The sequence below is a fragment of the Gopherus flavomarginatus genome, chromosome 9, assembly GCF_025201925.1.
Source record: "Gopherus flavomarginatus isolate rGopFla2 chromosome 9, rGopFla2.mat.asm, whole genome shotgun sequence".
Lineage (NCBI taxonomy): Eukaryota > Metazoa > Chordata > Testudines > Testudinidae > Gopherus > Gopherus flavomarginatus.
The window spans coordinates 67,111,453-67,136,765 of record NC_066625.1 but is presented as its reverse complement, the minus strand read 5'-3'; the positions used below and the strand labels follow the sequence as shown (position 1 = coordinate 67,136,765).

Sequence of the window (25,313 nt, the reverse complement as noted above, 5' to 3'; positions counted from 1 at the left end):
CACAAGGGTAACTCAAAAATATCCATGGAAGCTAAATGTTTTTAAAAGAGAACAGATGCTTTAAAAGGAGAACAGATTACAAATATTTGATATTTTCCCAGATATTTCCTCACCATCCTTATTTTGTGAGGGGAAAAAAACAATACACAAAGGCTTGATGTAGCTACACAGAAAATCTGTTCAAGTTTCACACTACACAGTCTGTAGATGATTATTTTTCTGGGCATCTGTAGCTTGGCACAGCATGGAAGCCAAGCAGATTTGTTGCTGAACCAGACTATAAATTATTTAATAAGAAATATATTTAAGAATAACGCTTACAGTTTTTTCTTGTGCAGCAGCTGCTGTTGCCTTTGTTGCTGTGTGTATATGTAACTGACTGCTCCGTGATTGGTTAGTTCAACATACTTGCACTATTGGTTATGTTTCTAGCCTACGTCACAACTTGAGTTGATGGTGAGATGTCAGAACTAGGTGTGTGTGCATGTTCAGCAACTCCAGGCAAGCTAATACCACCACATTTCAACTCAGTTGGAGCAAGTGACTCTGCCAGACAGCGTTAATTAAGGTGATGTATATACACACTGCAGAGGAAATCTGGTCATAGCACTGCGCATCATCTATGAGCTAAGTACTAAGCACCTTGCAGTTTACTGTAATCATTTGGAAGCTGAAACTGTTAATACCACACTGTAATTCTTTATTCAAAGTCATCTTCAAGAAATTGGGCCATGTTTTTTTGAACTGATTAATTTTTGGATTTTGGTTTTAAATGCATTCAGAGCCAACTCTTGTCCGACTGCTCCCGTCCTCCAATCCTCATCTCTTTCCTAGCTATATGGTAGCTTTGAGATCTAACTGAACACAAACGTGTGTTGGCTTGGTTACCAATTCTATGACCATTATGATATACTGCAACCTCTCGGAAACAGGCTTACTGCATGAGGGCTCATTCTTTGTGACAGACACAATATTTCGTGTATTATTCCAGAGGGGATCATTTTAGTGGACTAAATCTTAGTTTTGAAATATCTACAATTACTTGTTCAAACCCCAGTAAGGTCGATTCAGCCCTTCATCCTCCTGATACAGATAAAGTGACTTTCATGCAGTTGACTTTGTGTGATGTGGTCTTTTGGTTGACCAGTCTTACCCAATGTACTGTCCGGGCTTTACGATCTCTTAGCACTTTGAAGTTATGGTTTACTCCCATCTGTTTGACAAAAACTCCCCCATTTGCCCTGTTGTGCAATGTGCTGGGCACTGGTTAGTTGCCATCATCTTGCATGTAAGAAATCACTGCATTTCAGTGGTGACGTATGTACACAGTTTGCAAAGGGACAATATAAATTTAATGCAAGATATTATTAGTATTCTGTACTCAAATCCTCTTTTTCTATCATAATATAAATAATATTCATTTAAGCCCTTATGTTTTAAAAAGTTTTTTAACTTTAGGTTTATTTAATCTGCAGTTTAAAATTATGTTCTTACTTTCAATAATGAAAATACTGAATACAGTAGCAGTTGCATCACTGTAGTTAGTGCATCCTCAGACATTACGTTAATGCACAGGAGCTGGTCTTATATGCCTTTATTACCAGGAATACGAACTAAGGCACTGAGACATACAAGACAGACATATGTGTCAATGGAATAATGTCTGACTCACTCATTCTCTGAGTTAAGTAAACTCTGGTCACTAATTTTGACATGTTTTAATTAAATGCATTTTTAGGTCCCAAACCTGTAACTGGCTCCACCTGAACAAAGGAGTAGAGTCTCAGGAAGCAGGGCTTTTCTGTGTACACTGTACTCTAATTTGAGCAAGTTTAATATCCGGATTATTATTTATGTTTCGTTTTATAAAAACATTAACAACTTCCTTCCTCAAAGTCTGAAACTGCAGAAAAAAGATTTCACTTCTTTACTGTTCTACACTGATGGTGAAATCCTGGCCCTACAAAAGTCAATGGCAAAACTCCCACTGATTTCAGTAGGCCCAGGATTTCATCCACAGTTCCTCTCATTTAAACCTCATTGTCAACATAAACAATGTCAGATTTTAAGTTCTAACCCTCACCATATTTAACTATACTTTAGTCAAGGCAGTTCAAGCCTCTGCTTATAAAGGAAGCAATTGTAGCATCTGGTTAAATATCTGTACTGTGTACACTACTCTTTATGCATTGCTACAACTAGATGTATAGATTCAATTTAGCAGCTCTCACTTGTACTCATCATAAACTTCCTGTTTGGGAAGGGACGTCTCTGGGTGCTCCTCCAAGGTATTCCGAATCCAAGAAAATGCATGCATTTGCTGCGCACGGCTTGATGACATCGAGATCTGATCGCTAAGTGAAAACAGAAATAGTTCTGATGAAGACAATGTACTCTATAGCTCCTCTTCAATTAGCCGAGCTAAGTGTTCAAATAGGCTGAAAAGATTCAGATGGAAAGAAATCATGGACAAACAGGAGTTCCTGTGCAGGCATCCCGTAAGCGCAATTCTTAAAATTTACTCTATAATGTCTCATCTATGAGCTGTTTTTGCTGAACAACAGTAGGAATAAACAAAACCAGAACTTTGATCATCCTTACAAAACCATTCATACAAATCTATTCATGTATGCATCCACAGAACCCCAGTTTCAATATAGAGTAGGGGAGATGGGAGGGAGAAAGGGACACTTCAGACAGGTTCAAGTACCATACCTCCTATGTTGTCCCAGCCATTGCATCTCTCCTCCACTATATGTACACTGTTTCCCTGATATCCTAACAGGGCATGAAGGGTTTCTTGTTGGGCTGGTCTTTCCAATGCACTCCCATTTTATATGAGCATAAGGAGCTTTCATGCCCCTTACTATTGTATAAATCAGGGTCAGGCTATGACACATAATGAAAACAACATTAAAGAAAGGACAATTTACTGCATTCCTGAAATAGGTTTCTGTGAATCCAGTGTAGTGGGAAAACTGATGGGAAAGCTGTATGCAAGGTAACCCATCAGTCAAGCAGAATGGAACCACTGAATATAAAGAATTGTAGCACCTTCTGGATCTGTAATGTGGTTCCCCTAATTGATGTTTTAGACTTTGTACGGTCTGCACTGGGGACATACAGAATGAAGAACTTCATGTAGCCCATCATATTTGAAAGGTTATGATCATCCCTCGTATCTCCCAAATGCATTTTACAATTTGCCTCAAACTTCCCAGAAATGTCTGTACTGGCATAAGTTCCTGCCTATACACTTTCAAGTGGATTGATTGTTTTGGTGAAGTTAAAAGTGGATCACAGTATGGCCTATAATGGAAGGCGAGATTCTTCCTTAAATTCTTCATAATTAAAAAAAATGAGTACTTAAAATGTGGGAAATTTCAATCAGCTCTAATAAAAAACACTTGTTCTGGATATTGGTATGAGGGGGAAACGATTAATCATTACAAGTGTGAGATATGGAGTGATTTCAGAGATGGTAAGGACCTAAATGAACAAATACTGTCAGACCTACCATGAAGTAACAATCATTCTTTCCAATAGTAATATTTTAAGTGCTATATTATACCTCCATTATATAAAAATTGAGGCAACAGTCAGACTTGGTCAATAATCAGACTCCCAGTCAAAAGCACTTCCTCATAAACATCCTACCATGCGAAGCTTATGTTGTCAGATTTGTTATTATGCATCAAGGGTTCCCAACGTTCAGATTTACTGAAGAACTAGTTCTCTGAAAATATTAAAGACACTTGCCCCCGCCCCCCAAAAAAAGAAAGGTTACTGTTTACAGAAACAGTAGATAAATGTGTGTTTGATGAGAAAAAGAAATCTCATAGGAACTATACCAATATTAATATTAAACACCCACACACCTTTTCTCTCCATTGCTGGGACCCGAAGGCAGTTGAAGGTAGAGGTAGAGTTTCTCTAGGTCTGTAAACTTCTCAACTTCTTGCTAGAAAACAAGGTTTTTTAAAAAAGCAAATGGTAAATGAACAGCATGACGGGTTGTAAAAAGAACCAAACACACATTTTCAAAATGACCACAAATAAAACAACACGCAACATTTGGCAACGTGAAAGCATTAGACTGCAAGCTCTTTGGGACAGAGACTACCCTTTTGTTCTGTGTTTGTACAACAGGATCCTGGTCCGTAACTGGGACACTTAGAGACATTATGGTAAGGCAAAATAATAATAAATATTAATTATAATCACCACTTAAAACAAAAGTGAACACTGGAATATTTGCCCTTTTTTAACTGTAAAGGAAAAAGTTAACCTTGATAACCAGAAACAGTTTTCCCAGCCAAAAAACACTGTAATGAAAAGAAGTTTAAATTGAAACCTTTCATTATGATTTCCTAGTCTTAGAGGGCCACATTCAACACCCTAAGACCAAAGCATCAGATAATGGCTCTTCTGTAATAAAGCACGATTGTTGGACTGACCATACAACTGCATCAGTAGTCAAACAGAGTAAGCCCTAAAGAAGGCTTTTTTGAAAGTCAAGTTTCTGTATTCCTTGTAAGTGGCTGTCACAGAGTGATTACATTGATATTGATGGCCAGACCCTCAGCTGCTGTACATCATTGTATCTCCACTGACTTCAACAGAGCTATGCCCATTCCTATCACCTGAGGATCTGACTCAAAGCCTTGAAATCAGTGGTTCTCAACCTATTTACCACTGTGGGCCACATATGCAGGTCTCTATGTGTTATGTGGACTGCATCCACGCAATCTATATATACTACACCTCTACCTCGATATAACGCTGTCCTTGGGTGCCAAAAAATCTTACTGCGTTATAGGTGAAACCGTGTTATATTGAACTTGCTTTGATCCACCGGAGTGTGCAGCCCTGCCCCCCCAGAGCACTGCTTTACCGTGTTATATCCAAATTTGTGTTATATCGGGTGGGGTTATATTGAGGTAGCGGTGTACTTGTATGGCCCTGAGGATGTCACATGGGCCACAGCTGTGTGCTGATTGGGTTGCGAGTTGAGAACCACTGCTTTAAATCAAGGAAGGTGGTGAAAAACAAAACAAACACAGCAGGCACATGCACACCCGAGCAGCAGGTGCATGACGCAGTGTTATCATGAAGGAACTGGGCTTTGGGTGATCCCAGTGCAGTAAATTGGACTCTGAAATACTAGCAAAGTCAATTTTGGTAACCTGGGTAACCTATCCAAGCATAAGACACAGACAAATAAAACAGACTTCCCACAGAAAGGTGCAAGTAGTTTCCTTCAGGAAAGTACCAAAGTTAAGGTGAACTTATGTTATTTAAATTATAATGTTTATATAAAACTTTACACTTCATTTGTATTAACACTAATTTGAGAAGACTATTGCTAAAGTAAAACTAGTTCATGCATAAGCAACATTGAGTAAATATGAGCAATTATTTTTTAACATAAAACAATGCTGTCTGGAATGTGATTAATTCATCTTTCTTTGACCGTTACTTCACTTTTAACATTTTTCAATTAAAAGAGAAAAGCAAATCTAAGAGTGAATGAAACCAAGGAAGAAAGCAACTAATCAGAATTTTAATTTCGTTTCAAAGCAGGGTGTCCCCTAATTCAATCAAGGCTGAGAGGAGTCTTGTCAGGTGGCCAAGAGGTCAACACTTCTGAAAAACTACAAAGAGGATGTACTGTAAAGTTAATTATTATGTTAATATCTATTTTGCTTTGTAATTAGTGTATAACTAGCAGCATCACCATGTAAAACAAAACAAACAATTCTGAGAATGCTACAAAAAACAACACATATAAAGTCTCTTGAGAGGTCTGAGCCACTAAGTAATGAGAAAATATATTCTGAGGAAATAAAGAACTAGACAAAAATTTGTCTGGGGGAGGTGAGACCAGAGAATCAAAGAGCTTTCTAATCCTAAATGGCTAAAACAGGCTAAGACCACACTGAGAAAAAAAAAAGAAGAGACAACTTGTGAGACAACTTGTGAGAGCCAACAGTAACATGTTGGGCACAATCCACTCAGATTCACCATGTTTATAAACTGAGGCAAATCACAAAATCTGGTATTTTTACTGACACTAACCCCTGAAACTTGCTGATTTAATGATTTCTGTGCAACTTTTACTGCAATTCATACAAAGGTTGTGGTACTTAAATTGCCTTCTCTATGGACAAGTCTCATGTATTTTTCAACACATACTGTGGGGTCACTGAATTCTCTCTGCCCCATGATCTCCCACCACTGTGGAAGCGTGAGGAAAGAGAATTGATTACCACTACATCTGCTTTACCTGGGCTTAGGCTAAGCAGGTGGTGCTTCAACAACAGCAGGGTCCTTTTCTCTTAGAGCAGGGAGCAAACTGAAAAGGCACTGCAAAGTGTAAGTGTAAAATGTAGCTGGTCCAAGAAGGAGCCACAGGGAAAACCCCAACCCCACAAGAAGAAAAAGAAAAGAGACTCTCCCACCGTCAGCCCAGGGTACAGTTCTGTCTTCTTTAAACATTGCCCACTGCACACTGCTTCACTATATTTTTATAATGGGCTTTTAGAAAGAAAAAAAATGCAAATAGGGTAATTTGTGCAGTAAAGGCCCCAGTTTCTGCACATGACAAACTTGACATCTTGAGACATAAGTAGAAAATGTAACTGGAGTTGAAAAAAGCCAATTCTTCAGCTGGAAGAAAGGGAGATACAAGAACCAACCGTGTATGGTGAAATGGCCCCTTTGGGGTTACAGCTGCTTGTAATTTAAGAGGCACATGCCAGTATCCAGAAAGGGCATGCTGGGAAAATAGCTCCTATAATAGGGCAGTGGTAAGACCATGCAGTGGTAAGAACTAAGAAAGTCCAGGCAGAGACAAAGAAAAGGGCTCTGGTAAAGAGACAGAAGATGGCTTCTATGTCAGGGTCTAGAATTTTTTCCTCTCATTCGTACAAGTGACTCCCCCACTATACAGAAGCAGGAAAAATATGCCTGACAAGCAAATTAAATGGGAGGCTCCAGTATGTATTTGCATAGAGAGTCATCCACCCTGATCTGTTCCTGGGTGGAGCTGTGTCTTGCTCCTTCAGTTTCAGGCAGATCCAGAACAGCACTTGCCTAGGATCATGTTCTCTCTCTGGCTCTTTTTTTTTTTTTTTTTGTTCCAACAGCCACTGTAGGTTTGAGCAAAAGTCAATTGTGAGTTGTAAGGAGCCAAAAGATGAGAATTGCTGATACACACAGGGCTGTAGTTCCTTTAAGGGTTTTTAATGAAATAAAGAGCAGCAAAGCTTGAGTGATTTCTTGTTACCAGACCTGGAGGTGGAATCATAGCTCACTTTTTTTCTGGCTTTTTGGTGAGGATGGGTTGAAGGATTTGAGCACAGCAGCAGGCTTTTTAGGATGCTGTATGCTTTGGGAGTATACTCAACATTTAGCCTTAAGTTTTGAATATTTTTTTTTAAATAACTTAGTTCCAGGATCAGGTCATCTCAAATCTGGAAAAAGGAAATATGCTACCAGCAGGCCACCAGAGTGGCCCCGCTGATTTAAAAAAAAAAAAAATTAAAAGAACGTAGTTCCCAAACTACAGCTGGTAAAAAAAAGTAATAAAACTTGCATATAATGGCAGATTTGCTTTAAACTTGTCAGACTTTATTAGAATACGTATTCATTCATGACTGATTGACTCTATAATTTGCTCTTCTACTCTTGTCATTCAATCTTGACCAAATTCAGATCGTGGCAGAGCAGATTCATCTGATTTATAATCCTGCTCCTTAGTAACTCAACCCTGACAGTGGCGGTGAGGGAGAAGGAAGGATTACTAATAAGGAAGAGTTCATCCAAACAGCAGTTACTATTTTAAAAGCGGATTTTTTTAAAAATAACTAACTGCAAGTAAACAAAACTGACATGCAGCGTCTCAGGATGGAAAAGTCACTTGTATAAACTACTTTTCTGATGCTATGCATATTAACATGAGCCATGCAAAATTCAGGCAGGAACGAACTTGCCTTGTATTAAGTCGGTAAAACACAAAACTTACTATGACTTATAAGAAGAGCTTTGTGCTCACATTGAAACATTGCTATTTTTGACTCCTCCTACTAGTTTTCACACCTTATATGCTTCAACAAAAAAAGTATGAGGTTTCTAAAATGTCTCTGCAGCAAAGCTTGAAACACACCTGACATTACCAATCTAGCTTCCCTTGTCTTAAAAGTCCTTTCTGGAGTAGTGAAAGATCATACAACCTTTCAACATGGTAAAATTATTCATTTTTACTCAGAAGTAATACATCAAAGCTCTGAACAAACACTAACACACAGATAGATAACTCTTGCAGAATCCATCAAGGATACTAAAAATCAACAGCAAATTATATCTGTGAACTGCAAGATAATTCTGTGCCTACAGATTTCCCCCCCCATCTACTTTTTCAGTGTCCTTTAACTCCTTTTGTAAAATTATCTGACCAGAAAAGACTCTCAATTGTGAAGTATAATACAGAAACAGCATGTCTGACCCACTTCAAGCTCTTAGAATATAGCTGAATGGCTAAAGATAGGTTTTTTATTTAGCTCTTCATATAGTAAATCCTGCAAACAAACAGTTCCAGAATTTCTTGAGTTTTACCCTCTTCTCCAGTCCATGGAGATCATCCAGAAGCAGGTTCAGATTTCATCACATTTATATTACCAATCAGATCAGCATTTTAGCAGGCTTCCGGTGTACCTTCAGAGCCAAGATTTCATGACCATTATTAGAACACCTTGAGGTCAGTCAAGTTACAGCACAGACGAATTTCTCTAAACCTCCTCAAAACACCACAATAAAGTGGTTTTTACTAAAGCTGTGTTTTCACTAAGAAAAAATTTAACACAAGTTAGCAGTTCAAGATAAAAGCTAGGCTCCCCCATAGCAAAGCAGAGTTAAAGATTATGAGGGAGCCATACCTCGTCTTGATCTGCTGATTTGTGTAAAAACAACCAACTGCCCCTTCTCCACTAGGACTTATCATACCTTTTTCCTGCTGAAGAGAAAGCCTTCAGCTACACAAGATTTCCATTTTAAAAACAACTCTTCCTCCTCCCCCAACACAGAACCAAATTTGAATCCATATCAGTACTGACCAAAACAGTTACCATCTGAAGCTGTCTGGTGGCCTCTGGTTAATTTATTGATAGTCTCAGTCCAACTGCAGATGCCAATATTTGGAGGAGGGGACAGTCACTATCATAATACAGTAAAATACTGGATAGCTGAAAGTCCCTTTCTCCCCTATAGGATAATAGCTATGTAGAACAGGACTGAAGCACTTCAGTGGTAGGAGAGGGTTTGTACTGCTGCTGCCCATGCTCAAACTCCTCTGTAGATTAGGGATTCAGTGATCCCTGCCATCAATCCAGCACTTCTCACTAGCACCTCCTTTTAAAAGATAAGGGGCAGGGCCAAGAAACCGTCACCTTCTTGCTAAGTGATCAAACTGTGAGCCACATAATCAGGTTCAGGAGTTCACTTAGTATGTGGCAACATAAATATAAGAATCAATGTCACACTAAGGGAGCATCTACTTCTAGACATGTTTATTACAGTTTAAAAGATGTTGCAATAAATCTTTAATGGCTGTTTATCCCACAATTCTTGCTAATTATCTCTTCTGGTTTGCACAGCACAGAATGATTTTCTTATGATCTTCCAAAAACTGACAATCTGTCAGGATGCAAACAGTGCAGCAAGACACACACAGACACACAAAAGGCTAAATAACTATATGAAACTATTACTGTTATCCTCTGTCCTCTAAAACTAAATTGTTGCATCTTGTCTTAAATTACATGGTCCTGCCCCCACCAGCTTAGTCTTCCTGCATGTTTGTACAGTGTCGCACACACTGCGGCTGTGTGTCTGGCTAGGAGTAGGTGCTACCATAATGTAGATGCTGAAAAATAGCAAATAATGTGAGTCTCTACCAGGGCCAGCTCTAGGCACCAGCAAAACAAGGAGGTGCTTGGGGCAGCACATTTCCAGGGGGTGTCATTCTGGCCATCCTTTTTTTTTTTAAACTCACTTCATCCTCTCTCACAACCCTGCAGAAGCAGAGCCACGGAGCAGCTGGGATCCAGCATGGGAGCTGAGAACCCACAGGACCCTCGGAGCTGTAGTTCCTTGCCTAACTCCCTGCCTATAGAGCCAGCCCTGGAGCAGGGAAAGAACTACATTTCCCAGCAATCCCTTGGGAGCTATCAACAGGAAAGGGAGGGGTAGGGAGTAAGGTAGCTGAGCCATGCAGTGAGTCCAAAGGGGTGGCACTGTGAATGGGGAACAAGTGTGCCCAAGGAGTAGAAGGCTTTGCACTAGATATCCCCTTCAGAAGACTTCCCCAGACTGCATTAGGGATACTGGTGTGACCTCACCTTGCAGCCCACAAAGAAGGAATTGGGTGGACTAAATGGACAGTGCCCCTCTCTATCTGAAGCCTAGCTAGGGAGGTACGTGGATCCCACTAGAACTTAAAATGAAAAGTAAGGGAGGGGAGGCTCTGCTAGAGGACTTTGGCAGCTTTAGATACAGTACCAGGCACGTAGGAGGATTTCCACTTCTGAGCCATGGAAACAGAAATTGACTTTTCCTTTCCAGATTTAGCTAATATTCAGAAAGGGAATCTAGCACCTGCCTTCCAGATTTGAACACCCTCAAAATTCAGTAGTGCTCAAGCTCAATTTGGGCAGCTGTTACTTCATTTCTCCCAAATCAAATATACTGATCTACTGTAACTTGCTGTAGAAAAAGTAGGATAAGAAATGAAGAAGCAATAAATGCTTCCCAGTGGTTTTAAGGACTGGAATTGCTATTTTCAACAGCTATTGCCCTTTTTTTTTTTTTAAAGTTTTATTTGTTTAAAAGGAAGACAGTGATATTGCATTAGCAAATTCCCCATAGAAACAAAGAGTGGAACAAAAAAATAACAAAGGCATCTCAACTTTTCCTCATTTATGTAGGACAGTCTTATAATATGCATCCAGATATCCTCCAATCACACAAGCTGAAAATTGTTCCACTTTACTGCAGTTCTGTAACCATATGGGAACCAATCCTGTCTGTGTTCTATGCACATCCAAAATTCCTGCTGAATGACCTGCCCTGGGAGCAAGTTACCAGTGACTCAGGGCTGGGACAACAAGAGGGTGCAGGTTGCAGGGGAGAGCCCAGGGCTGGGGCGGCAGGGGAGTGCGGGTAGGGGGAGGGCATTGATGGGGGGGAAAGGAGGGAGCCCAGCGCTGGGGCAGCAGGGGAGTGCGGCGGCGAGCCCAGGGCTGGGGTGGGGGACAGCCAAAATATTTTGCTTGGGGCAGCAAAAAACCTAGAGCCGGCCCTGGTTTCTACTTACAATGAAAATGTGTTTGCTAGAAACCTTAAGGCAAAACCTAACTGGACAAGATTAAATAGATATGAAGGTGGCAGTAGCATCTTCTCACAGCATACGTGACTAAGGAAAAAAGACTTCTTGTAAATTCAGTTACCTGAATCAAGGTAAACTGCTAAAAGGTGGTTTTTCCTCCAAAGGGCTTGTTCTTATGTTTTCTATTGCAGTCAGCAATTAAAGTGCTATGACAAAATGGCACTGCCCTTGAACACTCCTTGGTGTTATTAAAGAAACTGAAAAGATAAAGGATACGGATCTGCCTCATAGGACTATGCACTCAAATGGTGCCAAGAAGTCTGCAAGTCTCTTGAGGAAGCACAGACCATGAAAACTACATATAAGGCTGAACACTTAAGTGGACTGGACAGACCTGCCCACAAGCTTGGTTTTAGGCTCTTTGGAAGTAGAGCGGGTGTAAGGGAGAAGAGATCTGACAGAGTTTAAATGTCCAGATCGCATGGAGTCAGTTGCTGATAATCATATAAATCTGTTCATACTAAAGCTCGGTCTACACTTTAAACTGATATTGGCATAGCTACGTCAGTGAGGGGTGTGGAAAAAACATAGCTATGGTGACACAGGCTCCTTAGTGCAGACACAGCTGAAATGTGAGATCAGTAAATACGGCAGACAGCTTTTGTACCCCAGCAGGTAGAGAGGAGAACGGGCTTGCAGAGAGAAGTTCCTAACACAAGCTCTCCCGTAAGGATTTTTAAAAGGCAACTATGTTCTAATTTCATTGGGCTTGGGAATTCTCAGACTCTCACACAACAGTTTACAGCTTTCAATAGCAAGAACAGATCTCCTAGCTGAGTTTCCATGTTGTTGTTGGTGTATTCACCACTTCTATTTCCTGTAACCTATTCTGATTCCAGCCTTCTGAACAATGCTATGCTGTATTTATAACTGACTGCACTACATTAAGTATGTATCCTGTCTCAAAGGTACATTACCCAAGACAGAACCATTCCATTATGGATGGAGATCTGATCCCATTAGCAGGACAGATGGGGAAGCATTTGAAATGCAAGGTCAGAGCATAAGGAAACCCTTGTGATAGTCTAAATCAAGTTGTGGAGATTGTTCTTTAGCATTACAGGCTAAAGCTCTACCTAGGAAAATGGCTAAATTGTCCAGCTGACCAGAATAATTCAAAAGCCCATCCAACAAGTGAAGGGAAACATTTAGTGTACGTCCACACTGCAAAAAAAAAAAACAAAATAAACACCACCACAAAAGCAAATTTTGGAGTCCGAGTCTACAGACTTGGGCCCTGAGACTTGCTGCCCAGATATTTATTCCCCCACCCTCCAAATGCTGACTACCCTTGGTGGCTGCTAGACAAGCCGATGATCTGCACTTAAAAATCCTAAATCCAAGACTATTAGTATGAAACCTGTTTCCAGCGCTAACACAATTTTCTTGTAAATGCACAGAAAGCAAATGATTTGCTCCTATATTTTTCTTCTGTTGCTGCTTAAGCAGTTCTGCCCTATATTGCACTGTTAAAAGAGTTAATTATATTTGCTTTTACCTGCTGCAACTTGCCTTTGCGCCACTGATCTCCCCTATCAGGGTCCTCTGCTCAAGGATGAACTTCAACCTACTTTAGAGGCAATACAGGAGCAATTGCCATTGGTGGCATTAAGGAAGAAGGAGGCAGGAGGCCACTTTCATCCTCAGGCTGAATATCAAATGCACCTAAGAATTGCTTTAAGTGTAGGCAAGACTGGATCAGAAGCTGGTCCTTGAAAGGACATGGGTACAAAAATACAGCTTAGTTTAAAGAAATATCATTTAGCTACCATAAATTAGGGTAACTTTATTCTCAGAAAAAAAATGCTTTGGAAATCCAAGTTATTCTTTGACAACTCACCTTTAAAATATTCCTCACATGCTCAGCCGTATGGCTACACAGATACCATATGAAGGTAGCTACAGGGCAGCTTGAGCCATAACTTTATTAAATACTCATTTCTGGATGAAATTCCATGACCTCTTATGCAAGGGGTCAGACTAAATGATCATAACACTCTTTTTTATCCCTCGAATCTATAAAAATGAATCTTCCTGGCTTTGATCATAGGTGCAAGATCTCAGTATTAAGGGAGTGGGATTTATGCTGATTTAGAGCATAAACTGTTTCTGATTTAGGGTATGTCTATACAGCAATAAAAGACACAAGGCACCAGCCAAGGCAAGCCTGGATCAGGTGACTCAGGCTCATTTGGGGTCGGGTGGTGCCCTAAAAATTGCAGAGTAAACATTCAGGCTCGGGTGGAACCCAGGCTCCTACCCAAGCATCTACACTGCTAATTTTACCACCCACACCATCCTGAGCCCTGCCAGTCCGAGTCAATTGACCCTGGCTCTGAGACTTGGTGCCATGGGTTTTTTTATTGCTGTGTATACATACCCCTAGAGCCCTAAAGGCTTGGCATCTGTGTTCCTAAGATGGCTCTCCCTGTGAAACACTACTTCAATTGCAGTCAGTGCAGGCATTCTAAGCAGAGCTCCTTGTGTATGTAAGGGAGGAAGCTGATCAGAGGACATACTCTGAAGACTCTAACTTCAGAAATACGCCCTTCTGCCCAAAGCAGTGAAGGCCTATAAAGCATACAGAAAAGCTGGTCTCTGGGCGAATGTTTGGGATCTTGACAATGGTGTGGAATTGTTTACAGAAGGGTATGGATTCGTTTTTTCAGGAGTGACACAGGATGGAGAAGGTCGTATTTATGCATGGGCTATATCTGTCGAGAGACGCCACTAGCTTGCTATCAGGATGGATAAAAGTCGGTGTATTTACATTAAATTTTTTCATTTAAATTAAATACAGGTTTGTTTATTAAACCTAAACCTATTTAAAATACATTTGAAACCGATAACCTATGTTAAGGCATAAAATTATTGTATCAGAATAATTTAAAGTAAATATACAAAATATTAAGTAGTACATATTTGCTGCCAAGTTTTAAAGAAAGCTAAACCCTGAACTGGTGGATGTCATTGACTACGCACCTGGAATCAGAGTCTGTTCAAGTGCTAAACCTGCTTTTGATAGCAGCAGCCTCCTTCAGGTGCAGAGATTATTTTCTTCATTTCAGTTTATTCAGCTAGCTCAAAGTTAAAAACCATTTATAAGTTGAAAAAGCAGGAAAATTTGTTTTCCTCTTCCAAAACTAAGGGCTTGTCTACACTGGCAATTTACAGCACTGCAACTTTCTTGCTCACTGGTGTGAAAAAACACCCTCCGGAGTGCAGCAAGTTTCAGCGCTGTAAAGCGCCCGTGTAGACAGTGCACTAGCGCTGGTAGCTACACCCCTCGTGGAGGCTGTTATTTTAGAGTGCTAGGAGAGCTCCCTCTCAGCGCTGTGCCATGACCACACAAGGCACATTAAAGCACTGCTGCGGCAGCGCTTTAGCGTTACTAGTGTAGACTAGCCCTAAGTGTGAGAGTTTGAGAATTTCTAGTTCTAAAATCCTGAAGGACACAGTAGCCAGAAATAATTGATTTAATTCACTAACTACAATTCACTAAATTATTAAACTACTGTTAGTTTCAAACGCAAAACTTGTTTTGGTACATTTTTCTTACATTTCCAGCACATTTAAGGTAGGTTTATATAATTAAAAATATTAATGACATTAATTAAAAACATTTTAATTGCATTTCAATTTCCATCCAAATAGAACTGTACACTAATCACAAGTAAAAAATGTATCATCTAGTAAATAAGAAATGCATCATTCACCATTTTCTAACATAATTAAAAAAATGTTAACATTAAGCATCTGATAAATGTAAATTAAGCTATACAATTGCTTTAGCAAATATGTCTAAGATACATAGTGTATACTCCTAGTTACCAAAAAGAAGCACCAATTTAACACAAAGACTATATTTAGTTGGAAAGCAACACATTTTCACTGTTACTAACCAAGTATCAACCCTTTTTTTAGGAAAATAACGAAACAGCATAATGGCAATACGCAATTAAAAGTGATGATTTAAAACAATGTTTCCAGTATGCTGATCTAAATCATTAGTAAAATCAGTGATTTAAACTGCCTTGATTTAAATCAATCTACCCTGCTTGCTATGGCAATTTTTGGATTAGTTTGACTCTTTTACCTTTTAGGGCTCAAAGAACTTGGAACAGGCAATCTTTGTCTATCCTGAAGCTTAAACACGTACAAGAATCTTATAAAATCATAATGTATATTGTGATAGCACTTAGGAGTCCCAGTCCCTATTGTGTTAAGCACTACACAGACACACAACCAAAATATGGTATCTGTCCCAAAGACCTTGCAAAGGATGACATACTGAAATTAATCAAGCTATTGTAATAAATCAAATGTAACTGTACAATCCCTGCTGGTAAAGGGGCCTGATCCTGTGAAGTACATAGTACCTTATAAGGCTAATTGGAGTGGAAGACTCAGCTCCTAGCAGGATCAGGCCTAAAGACAGCAAATATCCCTGTAAAACACTGAATGCACCGGGGGAAAAAAATCAATAGCTCCTGTGAAAGCAACAGTGCTAAATATCCCTTATTGCCATGGCAAGATGCAGTAGTTTTCAACCTGAGGTGCACAGACCCCTGGCAATCCACATACTACATCTAAGATTTCCAAAAGGGACCGCTAAGATTTCCAAAGAGGTCCACACCTCCATTTGAAATTTTTCAGGGGTCTGCAAATGAAAAAAGTTTGAAAACCACTGATCTAGCCAGACTGACTAGCCCCACAGATGAAATTATTGGATGGTATGGGCATCATCCAGTGATATTACTAGCCAGGGCATCATCAATCTGTACCAATCTTGAAGCTGACTCCTGTGATGCGGGCATGTGTCCACTGAGAACTGAACTGAGATCACTAAATTCACTTCTCATAGGCCACTGAACAGCTGACAGATGGTAAATACCTTATGTCACTACCCCAGGTTAATTTTTCCAATGGTGCATAGTGATGAAGGGCTCCATAATCACTGCCAATTCCCATCAGCCATCCATAGTGGTCTTAGAACACTTTTTAATATTTGGAAAATCTTAAAGTTCTACTTACCAAAATGCAGTCCACCTTAGATTGTACAGTTTTGCTAGGGGGGAAAAGAAGAGAGAAGTCTCAGGTTAATCTGTACAGCAATGAAATAAAATGTTACATAGTAGAATTTCCAACTGCTGTTATGCTGAGAAACTACAAGCTTAATTCCTGGCTATTTATGCAAGAATACTCATCCTGTAACTTTCTAGAAAAAACGTTTTCCAGAAATAGTTGTTATTTAAAACACATGGTTTTTTTCTGACAAGGGTTATAAGTTTAATGCAATCTCATGCTGCAACTGGGAAACTCTATTCTGAGTTACTGAGTGGCTACCACTTCCACAAAGTGGCATTGACAGATGCTCATTATTTCTTGAGATTGGGCTCTGGGATGGTATTGTTTTTGCATCTGGTAACTGCTTCAGATTCTTTTGATTTGTCCACCTATAAAAATAATTTAATTAAAACTTATTTGACATATGAATTTCTGGTTGTCTTGAACAGCTTCTACAGTCAACCACAGCTGTTTTTTTACTGACAACTTAGTGTTTCCAAATAAATAACCTAATCAATTTAATAGAACTACCTTTCAGCTGGTTACAGGAGGATGAGGATGAGCGTACTGCATACAGATGTGGTCTCTTCATCATTAAAAAGATATACTGGCACTAGAAAAGGTTCAGAGAAGGGAAACTAAAATGATTAGGGGTTTGGAATGGGTCCCCATATGAGAAGAGATTAAAGAGGCTAGTACTTTTCAGCTTGGAAAAGAGGAGACTAAAAGGGGATATGATAGAGGTGTATAAAAAAATCACGAGTGATGTGGAGAAAGTAGATAAGGAAAAGTTATTTACTTATTCCCATAATACAAGAACTAGGGGACACCAAATGAAATTAATGGGCAGCAGGTTTAAAACAAATAAAAGGAAGTTCTTCTTCACACAGCGCACTGTCAACTTGTGGAACTCCTAGCCTGAGGAGGTTGTGAAGGCTAGGACTATAACAGCATTTAAGAGAGAACTGGATAAATTCATGGAGGTTAAGTCCCTTAATGGCTATTAGCCAGGATGGGTAAGGAATGGTGTCCCTAGCCTCTGTTTGTCAGAAGGTGGAGACGGATGGCAGGAGAGAGATCACTTGATCATTACCTGTTAGGTTCACTCCCCCTGGGGCATCTGGCATTGGCCACTGTTGGCAGACAGGATACTGGGCTAGATGGACCATTGGTCTGACCCAGTATGGCTGTTCTTATGTTCTTATGAAAAAGTAATGAGAGTCACATCACAAGTAATTTCACTTAACACTGGGCGAACCAGTCAACTGACTGCCTATTGTTTGACCAGAGCCAAATACTGTCAAATACTCCAGCGAGAGTGACCTAGTGTAGGTGGCGGTGAGGGTGTGATTGCACCATGGTGCCATTCTTTCATTTTTTTAGAACACTGTTTCACATTTCTCTGAATTAAAATAACATTTTTATTTATTTATTTATTTTTGGTAATTAGGCATAAGTAAGGCTACTTTTAGTCATAGGTATTTTTAGTACAAGTCATGGACAGGGTCATGGGCAGTAAACAAAAATTCACAGCCCGTGACCTGTTCATGACTTTCATTATACATCCCTAACTAAACTTGGGCCAGGGGTCTGCAGGTGCTTGGGATGGGGGTGGTCTAGGGGCACTGCGGGTGTTGGTGGGGGTGGCCTGGGACCCCTGCTGGTGCTGGAGGGGGAGAGTTAGCAGGACTAGCAGGCTCCCTACCTGGCTCTGACCTGAATGTTTCTGCAGCTCCTAGCAGGAAGGGTGGCCAGAGGGTTACTCCTGCCACAAGTGCCAGCTCCACAGCTCCCATTGGTTGGGAACGGCAGCGGATGCAGGCGCCACATGGCGCTCCCTGGCCCTCTGCCCAGGTAAGTGCTGCCCCGCACCCCAACCCCTTGCCCCAGCCCTGAGCCTCCTCCAACATACCCGAACTGTTGCTGCTGCTGGCCCAGGGGCTGCCCGAGCCAGCACTGGCCACTGCAGAAGTCACAGTGGTCACAGAAAGTCATGGAATCGGTGACTTCCGTGACAGACATGCAGCTTTAGGTATAAGTGTCTATCTAGGCCTAAGCCTACTGGAGAACATAAAGTCTACAAAATTACATCGGCGCAGCTGCACTACTGTAGCACATCTGATGAAGACACTCTAAGCTGACGGGAGCTCTCTCTCCCATTGGCTTAATAACTCCATCCCTGTGAGAGGTAGTAGCTACGTTGACAGGAGAAGCTCTCCCACCAACATAGCGCTGTCTACATAGGGGTTAAATTTGGTAGATTTTTCACACCACTGAGCGATATCATGATACCAAAGTATGTATGTAATATAGACCAAGCCTTACACTTAGTTACTGAATTAGTCTTTTAAGATATTTGACCATTTTTGACAATATCTGATGAATATTTCACCTGTCAATTGACTAGTTATTTCTAGAAAGATCAAATGCCCAACCCTAAGAAAGTATGCCCCCAAAAATGCACTGTGGGGAATCTAGTCTACTTTGTCCCCTAAGTGGCTCTAACGCTTCCAAATTCAGTGATGTACTTCATGCACTTAGTCTGACTCTACAGCCTATGGAAGTTAGTGGGATATTTAGCATTGGCATCAATGAAAGCAGCAACAGGCCTCTAAGATATAACAGTAGATACTTAATTACTGGAAAACTAATAAACAAGTACTAAACTAAAAGTTTCAGAATTCAGGGGACAACTTTGCTCCAGCTGGAGGGCATAAATTAGATCCTAACTCCAAAACTCATTAGCTCGGCTTGGCAGGAACAAGACCTAATGTGATCAGACTTATTTTCCTCACATGCAGGTGCCAGGGCAGCAAAGAATGGCTAGAGAAGGCAATCACTAGAGATAATTTAAGTCAGCAGTAAGAAATAATCAAACCAAAAATAGAAAATGGCTCTGTGATGGTGTAGCGGAGTGGTCACTCCGCTCAGGTCCAGAGGGATTAAAAACAGCCCTGGGAGGCAGCTGTGGCTGGAGAAAGCAGCTTTTAGGCTGAGCTGATTGGAGGAAGTGGCTGCAGATGAGGCCACACCCCAAACAAACTCAGTTGGCCCTATAAAGGCAGAGAAGCCAGGGGCAGACAGGGAGTCTCCCTCTGCTTGTTGAGCGAGAAGGGCCTGGCTGTTAAGAAGCTGGGAAAGGTACCAAGAGTGGAGCAGGGCTGGGGAAAGGCTAGAGGAGCTGGGGATCGGTAAGTAGTGATCGATCTATCAGGGATCGATGTATCGCATCTCGTCTAGACATGATACATTGATCCCTGAATGCGCTCCCCGTCGACTCCGGAACTCCACCAGGGCGAGAGGTGGAAGCGGAGTTGATGGGGGAGTGGCGGCTGTTGATCCCACACTGCGAGGACATGAAGTAATTCAATCTAAGTCGATCTAAGATACGTCAACTTCAGCTATGCTATTCTCGTAGCTGAAGCTGCGTATCTTAGATCGATCCTCCCCCAGTGCAGACCAGGCCCTAAAAGCAATATCTGGAGGTCAAAAAAACTCTCAGTGAAGTTAAAATGAACTAATCTACTTAATAGGGGAAGTAAAATTCAGATGACTGCTTGAACTAAGCTGTCTTAAAATTAATTAAAAGTTAACTAGCCTCATACCTGAAAGCTACAGTCTGTTTTGTGATTGACAAACCGATTCTTCTAACAACTGCATTGGGGTTTACAACTTTAAAAAGTTTCAGTTTGGTATAAAACTCACAGTTATAAAACTATGAAAATCAAAACGTACATAAATGCCGAGAGGGATACCACCATAATCAATAATACAACTTCCCACAGTAGATACCGTTATGTAGATTGCTTACATGAAATCAAAGACACAGAAATTATGTTCACAAACGGATATTCAAGAGGACAGTATACTATCCTCTGTATGAAGAAAATCCCATTTAAATTAGAACTTTGTGCAAAAACAAAAACTCAAGGCTATAATGTGGTCCAAATCGGGTATTAGAAGCCTAAAGCAGTGTCAGTAACCATCAATGTAAACACTTGTCAAAAACAAGAGTCTACCTGCTATACTATGAAGCTTAGAAAAACTTAATTATGTTAAAATAGCATGGAATGTGAGGCTACCAGAGTCACTCCAGCAGCCTAAAGAAGGCTGAGGAGTCACAGTGTAAGAAGCTGCTTTTTGGAATAACTCCATTGAGAATGAAATAGGCTTCTAGTTCTGTGTTTTATCCAGAGATAAATGTGTGTGGGGTTTGTTGTTTGTTTGTTTTTTATCATTTGTAACCATAATAGCTCTTTAGTTCAGGCTGAGAGCCATTTTATTGTAAACGCTTCCAGTCGGTCATAACTGTCTCAATTATTTAATTTTGGAGTTAAAATCTCTCAGGACTAAGGAAAAGTTTTCAGAAAAGACTAAGCAGCCCAATTTTTCAGAACTGACAAGCCCTTAGGAGTACAAATCATGTTGACCTTCAATTAGACAAACTCCTAACTCATTCTTGAAAATGAGCCTGCATTTCTAAAAAGCTTTGCCCCCTGTCGCTACCCAAAGTGTTTTTAATGAAGAAGGTGAATGCATAGTTCCTCCAGTGACCTGTTTGTGCTCTGACTCAAATATGACTGAATTTTAATAGATTTGGCATGAGCATAATAAAGAATGTGATCTTTGCTAAGTTTGCAGAGGAGTGTGTAAGGAAACAGTTACAATATTTTTACAAAGTTTTATAGGGTCAGATTCTGCCTCCCTGGCTCAGGTAAAATTGTTACTACTCACTGACCAAGATACTGTCATTTTACTACACTGAGTCAGGTGGGACTACTTAGAAGCGGTAGCAGAAACTGGGACATAATGAGCAGTATGTTTCCTTAATACACTGAGTACGCTGCAAACAGCTAAGCCCACCTAGCCACAAGGGATTTGTGAGGACTTCAAGACTTAGGAAGAAAAGAAGGGGAAAGTGTCTGGGAAATGGCACTCTCTCCAACTTTACTGGCTAATGCCTAGTATCTTCATCAACCTTCTCAAAACTTGTGCAATCACTGACACTAACCCCTACCAACTCAAACAGCAAAGCAGTTCATAAAAATGTTATAGTTAATGGTGTTACAAATTCAAACTGCAGATATACACAAGCACACAAGGATCAATAAATACTGAAACATTGGTCTTTGCAACAGAGAATTTCAACTGCTTAATCTTAATGACTCTGTAGACCTACACACTGACCTGGACTATCCCAGGTTGGTACTGGACACTGCAGCACAGAGAGAGAGGACTCATTCATTCCCCCAGACAGCATCTGTACATGGGATAGGGCCAGAGGATGAATATCTACCTCACACAAACCCAAAAGGGATGCTCCATGGGTTCCCCTCCCCATGACTTCCTCCTGTGAGAGAGGGAGACTTCCCCTCCCAGAGCAACTGACTGTTCTGTGATAGTCATGTGTTAATGAATGAGTTGCGTTTAATTTGCTTTCTTGCCCGGTAGAAATGCTCTACAAAATTGCATGGGAGACCTGCACTAGACTCTTAATCCCTTTTCACTCCTTGAGGCCTCTGTATAGATATGAACAACAGAAATCCACTAACTTGCAGCCTATGGTCTTATCAGATCTCTGAAGTTAAACAATATTGAGTGAGATGCAAGACACAGGTATCCTTTCGTGCAGCGCTGGTCGGATTCCTTCTCTCACTGTCAAGTTCTTTGTAAAACTAAATCTTACACAAGTCAGCCAACAGTTAAGATTCCCACAAACTAAGCCTGTTCATAAATTGTACTCTAAAAAACTCCTAATACAAGGTTCCTGCACAAAAGAGCTGACAAAGTAAGGGCTTGATCCCACAAGGTCTACTCCCATGCCTAATCACCACTGAATTCAATGTATTTGCTCACAAGTAAAGACATGAATAGGGTTTTTCAGGACTGGGCACTAAGTCATAAGTGACATACAGGTCCACAGCTGTGGTGCAAGAAATCTTAACAGATTGCCTCTATTAAGCCTTAGACAGCCAAATGGGTCACTTTTCATTAGACTCTGGCATGCAAGGGCAACGGTGGTATAGTCTATTAAAGGAATTAGACATCCTGTTATTTAGTCCACTTCTGCAAGTGTATGCATAAGAACAGAGCACATTTCTGAAACCAGGTTGTGGGCATAGCCATACTCTGCATGCATACAACTCCCACATACTCACTGTGTCTGATTAATATAGCCCCGAACTACAAACATCTCATCTCTGCTATCTGCTAGTCCCACGCTCCATCCTATCATGAAGACAGGACACAGTTTCTGATCAGATAGCATGGAGTCCTCACTGTAGGTCTGCAAAGCAGCAATGATTTCCAACATACCTGTATTTGGCTACATTACACTGCATATACCAATATGCAATAAGAAAAGATGCAAGCTACAATACATACCTTTCGCAATAACAACTTGTGTGCCTAGCATTGTATAGTGGATATACCAGAGACCCTACCTTGTGCAAGTCAGCCATCCTTAATGAATAAAGTTTATAAGTACAATTAATGGACCTCCAGAGTTCACCCAAGTTAAGCCACCCTACCTAATGAAATAGTAGAATTACCCAACAGCACACACAGTAAAATCTTTCCCCACAGTCTCAGACTGATGGTCTCAAACACACTTTCTATTCCATATACTTGCTATCCATTATTCAGTGCCTGAAGGATTCACTTCACAGAAATATACAGAACAGCTTTCCCTGAATGCCTTTACCCATCTTTTACATTGCTAAAAGACGTCAACAAAGCAATCTAGGCTGTCCTAAATTTACCTGCTTCTAATTATGGGATGGATACAGAGGTTTGGACTTCCCCCTTTTAATTTATTAAAATTTTAAGGGAAAAATCTAACTTCAAAAAAAAGGATAGAAAAAGTTGAAGAGGTAAGTAGCCCGCTGTTAGGATAAGGATACCTTCTCTAGGGAGTCAGACACTGCACAGGCATATGTAAGAAGACATGGTTCTAAGTATCATGAATGAATAACTAGTCAGAGCCTTATTATCATCTTAAACACTAACCTTTAGAGGCTTTTTTTTTTTTTTTTAGCGCCAGCATGAGAGGTTCGGCAAAATCAAATATGTAAAATACTAGCACATACATAGGTTAATTAGGCTAGTCACCTAAGAGATAAGAATTTGAACCTCATCTAACTTCCTTTGGGGGGAAAAAACCTCACGGCCAGATTTTGAGAGATGCAGCCCAGAGGAACGCAAGGCAAAGGTACAGCTATACCTTCTTCTACCTCCAATACATGCCCAGCTTCCTATGCCACATGGCCTTTTAAGAACCATTCAGCTATGAAAGAACTCGTCACCTCCTACTGTATCAGGCATTTGTTCCCCTCATGTGATCTCCAAGAGTCACTATCAAATTATTTAACAATAATGTTTGGGAAGTCTTAAAAGTCTGTTTTTTGGGAAGAAGGATGCTAAATGAACACCATCTATAGCCTTTGAACCAATGAGGCTTGTTGTCCAGTAGCCACAGGGACCATTTTAGTGTGGACACACTCTTTCCTCCCCCTCTGATCTTGAGCTTTGTTTTCTGTTTGGCTTCCCTGTTTCCTTACCTCTTGCTAACTCTTGCCAGTGTTTTCAAACAGAACGGTATACCCATGGAAATTTACCAGATTGATAGAAGCAAACATCAACAATGTTTATTGTTTATAATGAATGTCATGTTGAAAGCTATACTGAGAAATAGGGACATTTTTATGTGCCATATCTTTAACCTGAGCACACACTGAAACATATCCCTTTGGAATAGGCCTAGCGGTCTTCTCTAGAACTCTAACTAGGTTTAACAGCAATCGTTAAACCATTAAAAAGATCCCTATTTATCTTCTTCCTGCATGCTCATTCTGCAAACATCTGTAATAGGGGTGTAATGCTTACTACCATAAGTTGTTCTATTAAAGGCAATGGGACTACTCACACTAGGTAAGCAAAAATTCTGAAGCCACTGCCTATATATGTTGATACCCAACTAACAGATGTTCACCCAGGGCATGTTGCATTCTCTGGCACAGCTTACACTATTAGTGGTAGTAATATTCAACTGGCTGTAAATTAAAAAAAATCACTTTTTGCTAGTCACTGTTCCAAAAGTTTGCCACGTATATCTGAAATATTATGTACTGCCCAGCTACTGATCAAGCAATTTTGAGACAATTAAATAATCAGCCTGTGGCAATATTAGTTGTTGCACATGGAAACTACTAGACAATGGAATTCCACACCTCATTCCAGCCAATTCAGAACGGATGAGTTAGTCTCCACCCCCAAATTGGTACTTGTGCAAAATATGAATGATCCAATAACCAAGCCTTTTAGTGCCACCTAGAGGCTCTCTCCCTGGCTGCTGCTTTCTTTCCCCAGTGGATACTTCTACAACCTAACTTACTAATGGATATTATAAACTTTACTAATGTGAAACTTTACCACCTGAATTTCAGAAGTGTTGAGCATCTGCAACCCCTATTGATTTCAAGTACAGCATGGGAGTGGGTGCTCAACACTACAACAAGTCAGTCTATTCAAAGAACTTTAAGAAAAAAATGTATCTATGTAGATCTCAGGTACAGTGGCTGAAAATATGTTGTGCTAATTCAATTCCCAAATGATTCATTCCCTGCTGGTGCACAGAGATGCAGAATAAGAACGGGAGGAATAAGGACACTATTTCCCTCTGTCACTGCAGCTATGCTAAAAACTTGTATCCACTTTTTAGCAACAGCACAGCTGCATCAGTGCAAGAAGCGATGCAAACAGTAGCATAAGTGGGTGTCTTTACCACAGAGTCACAAAAAGCAGA

General features: G+C 40.4%; 1 protein-coding gene across 1 annotated transcript in view; it reads right to left on the bottom strand.

Annotated features, from left to right (window-relative positions):
- RFX7 (regulatory factor X7) overlaps positions 1–25,313 on the bottom strand; it is a 119,618-nt gene that overhangs the window by 47,440 nt on the left and 46,865 nt on the right. Inside the window, exons 2-4 of the mRNA XM_050968011.1 lie at positions 16,478–16,511; positions 3,879–3,961; positions 2,232–2,354 (exon numbers count right to left, since the gene is read on the bottom strand). Coding sequence (XP_050823968.1) covers positions 2,232–2,354; positions 3,879–3,961; positions 16,478–16,511 — 240 coding nt within the window. The remainder of the gene's footprint in view (positions 1–2,231; positions 2,355–3,878; positions 3,962–16,477; positions 16,512–25,313) is intronic.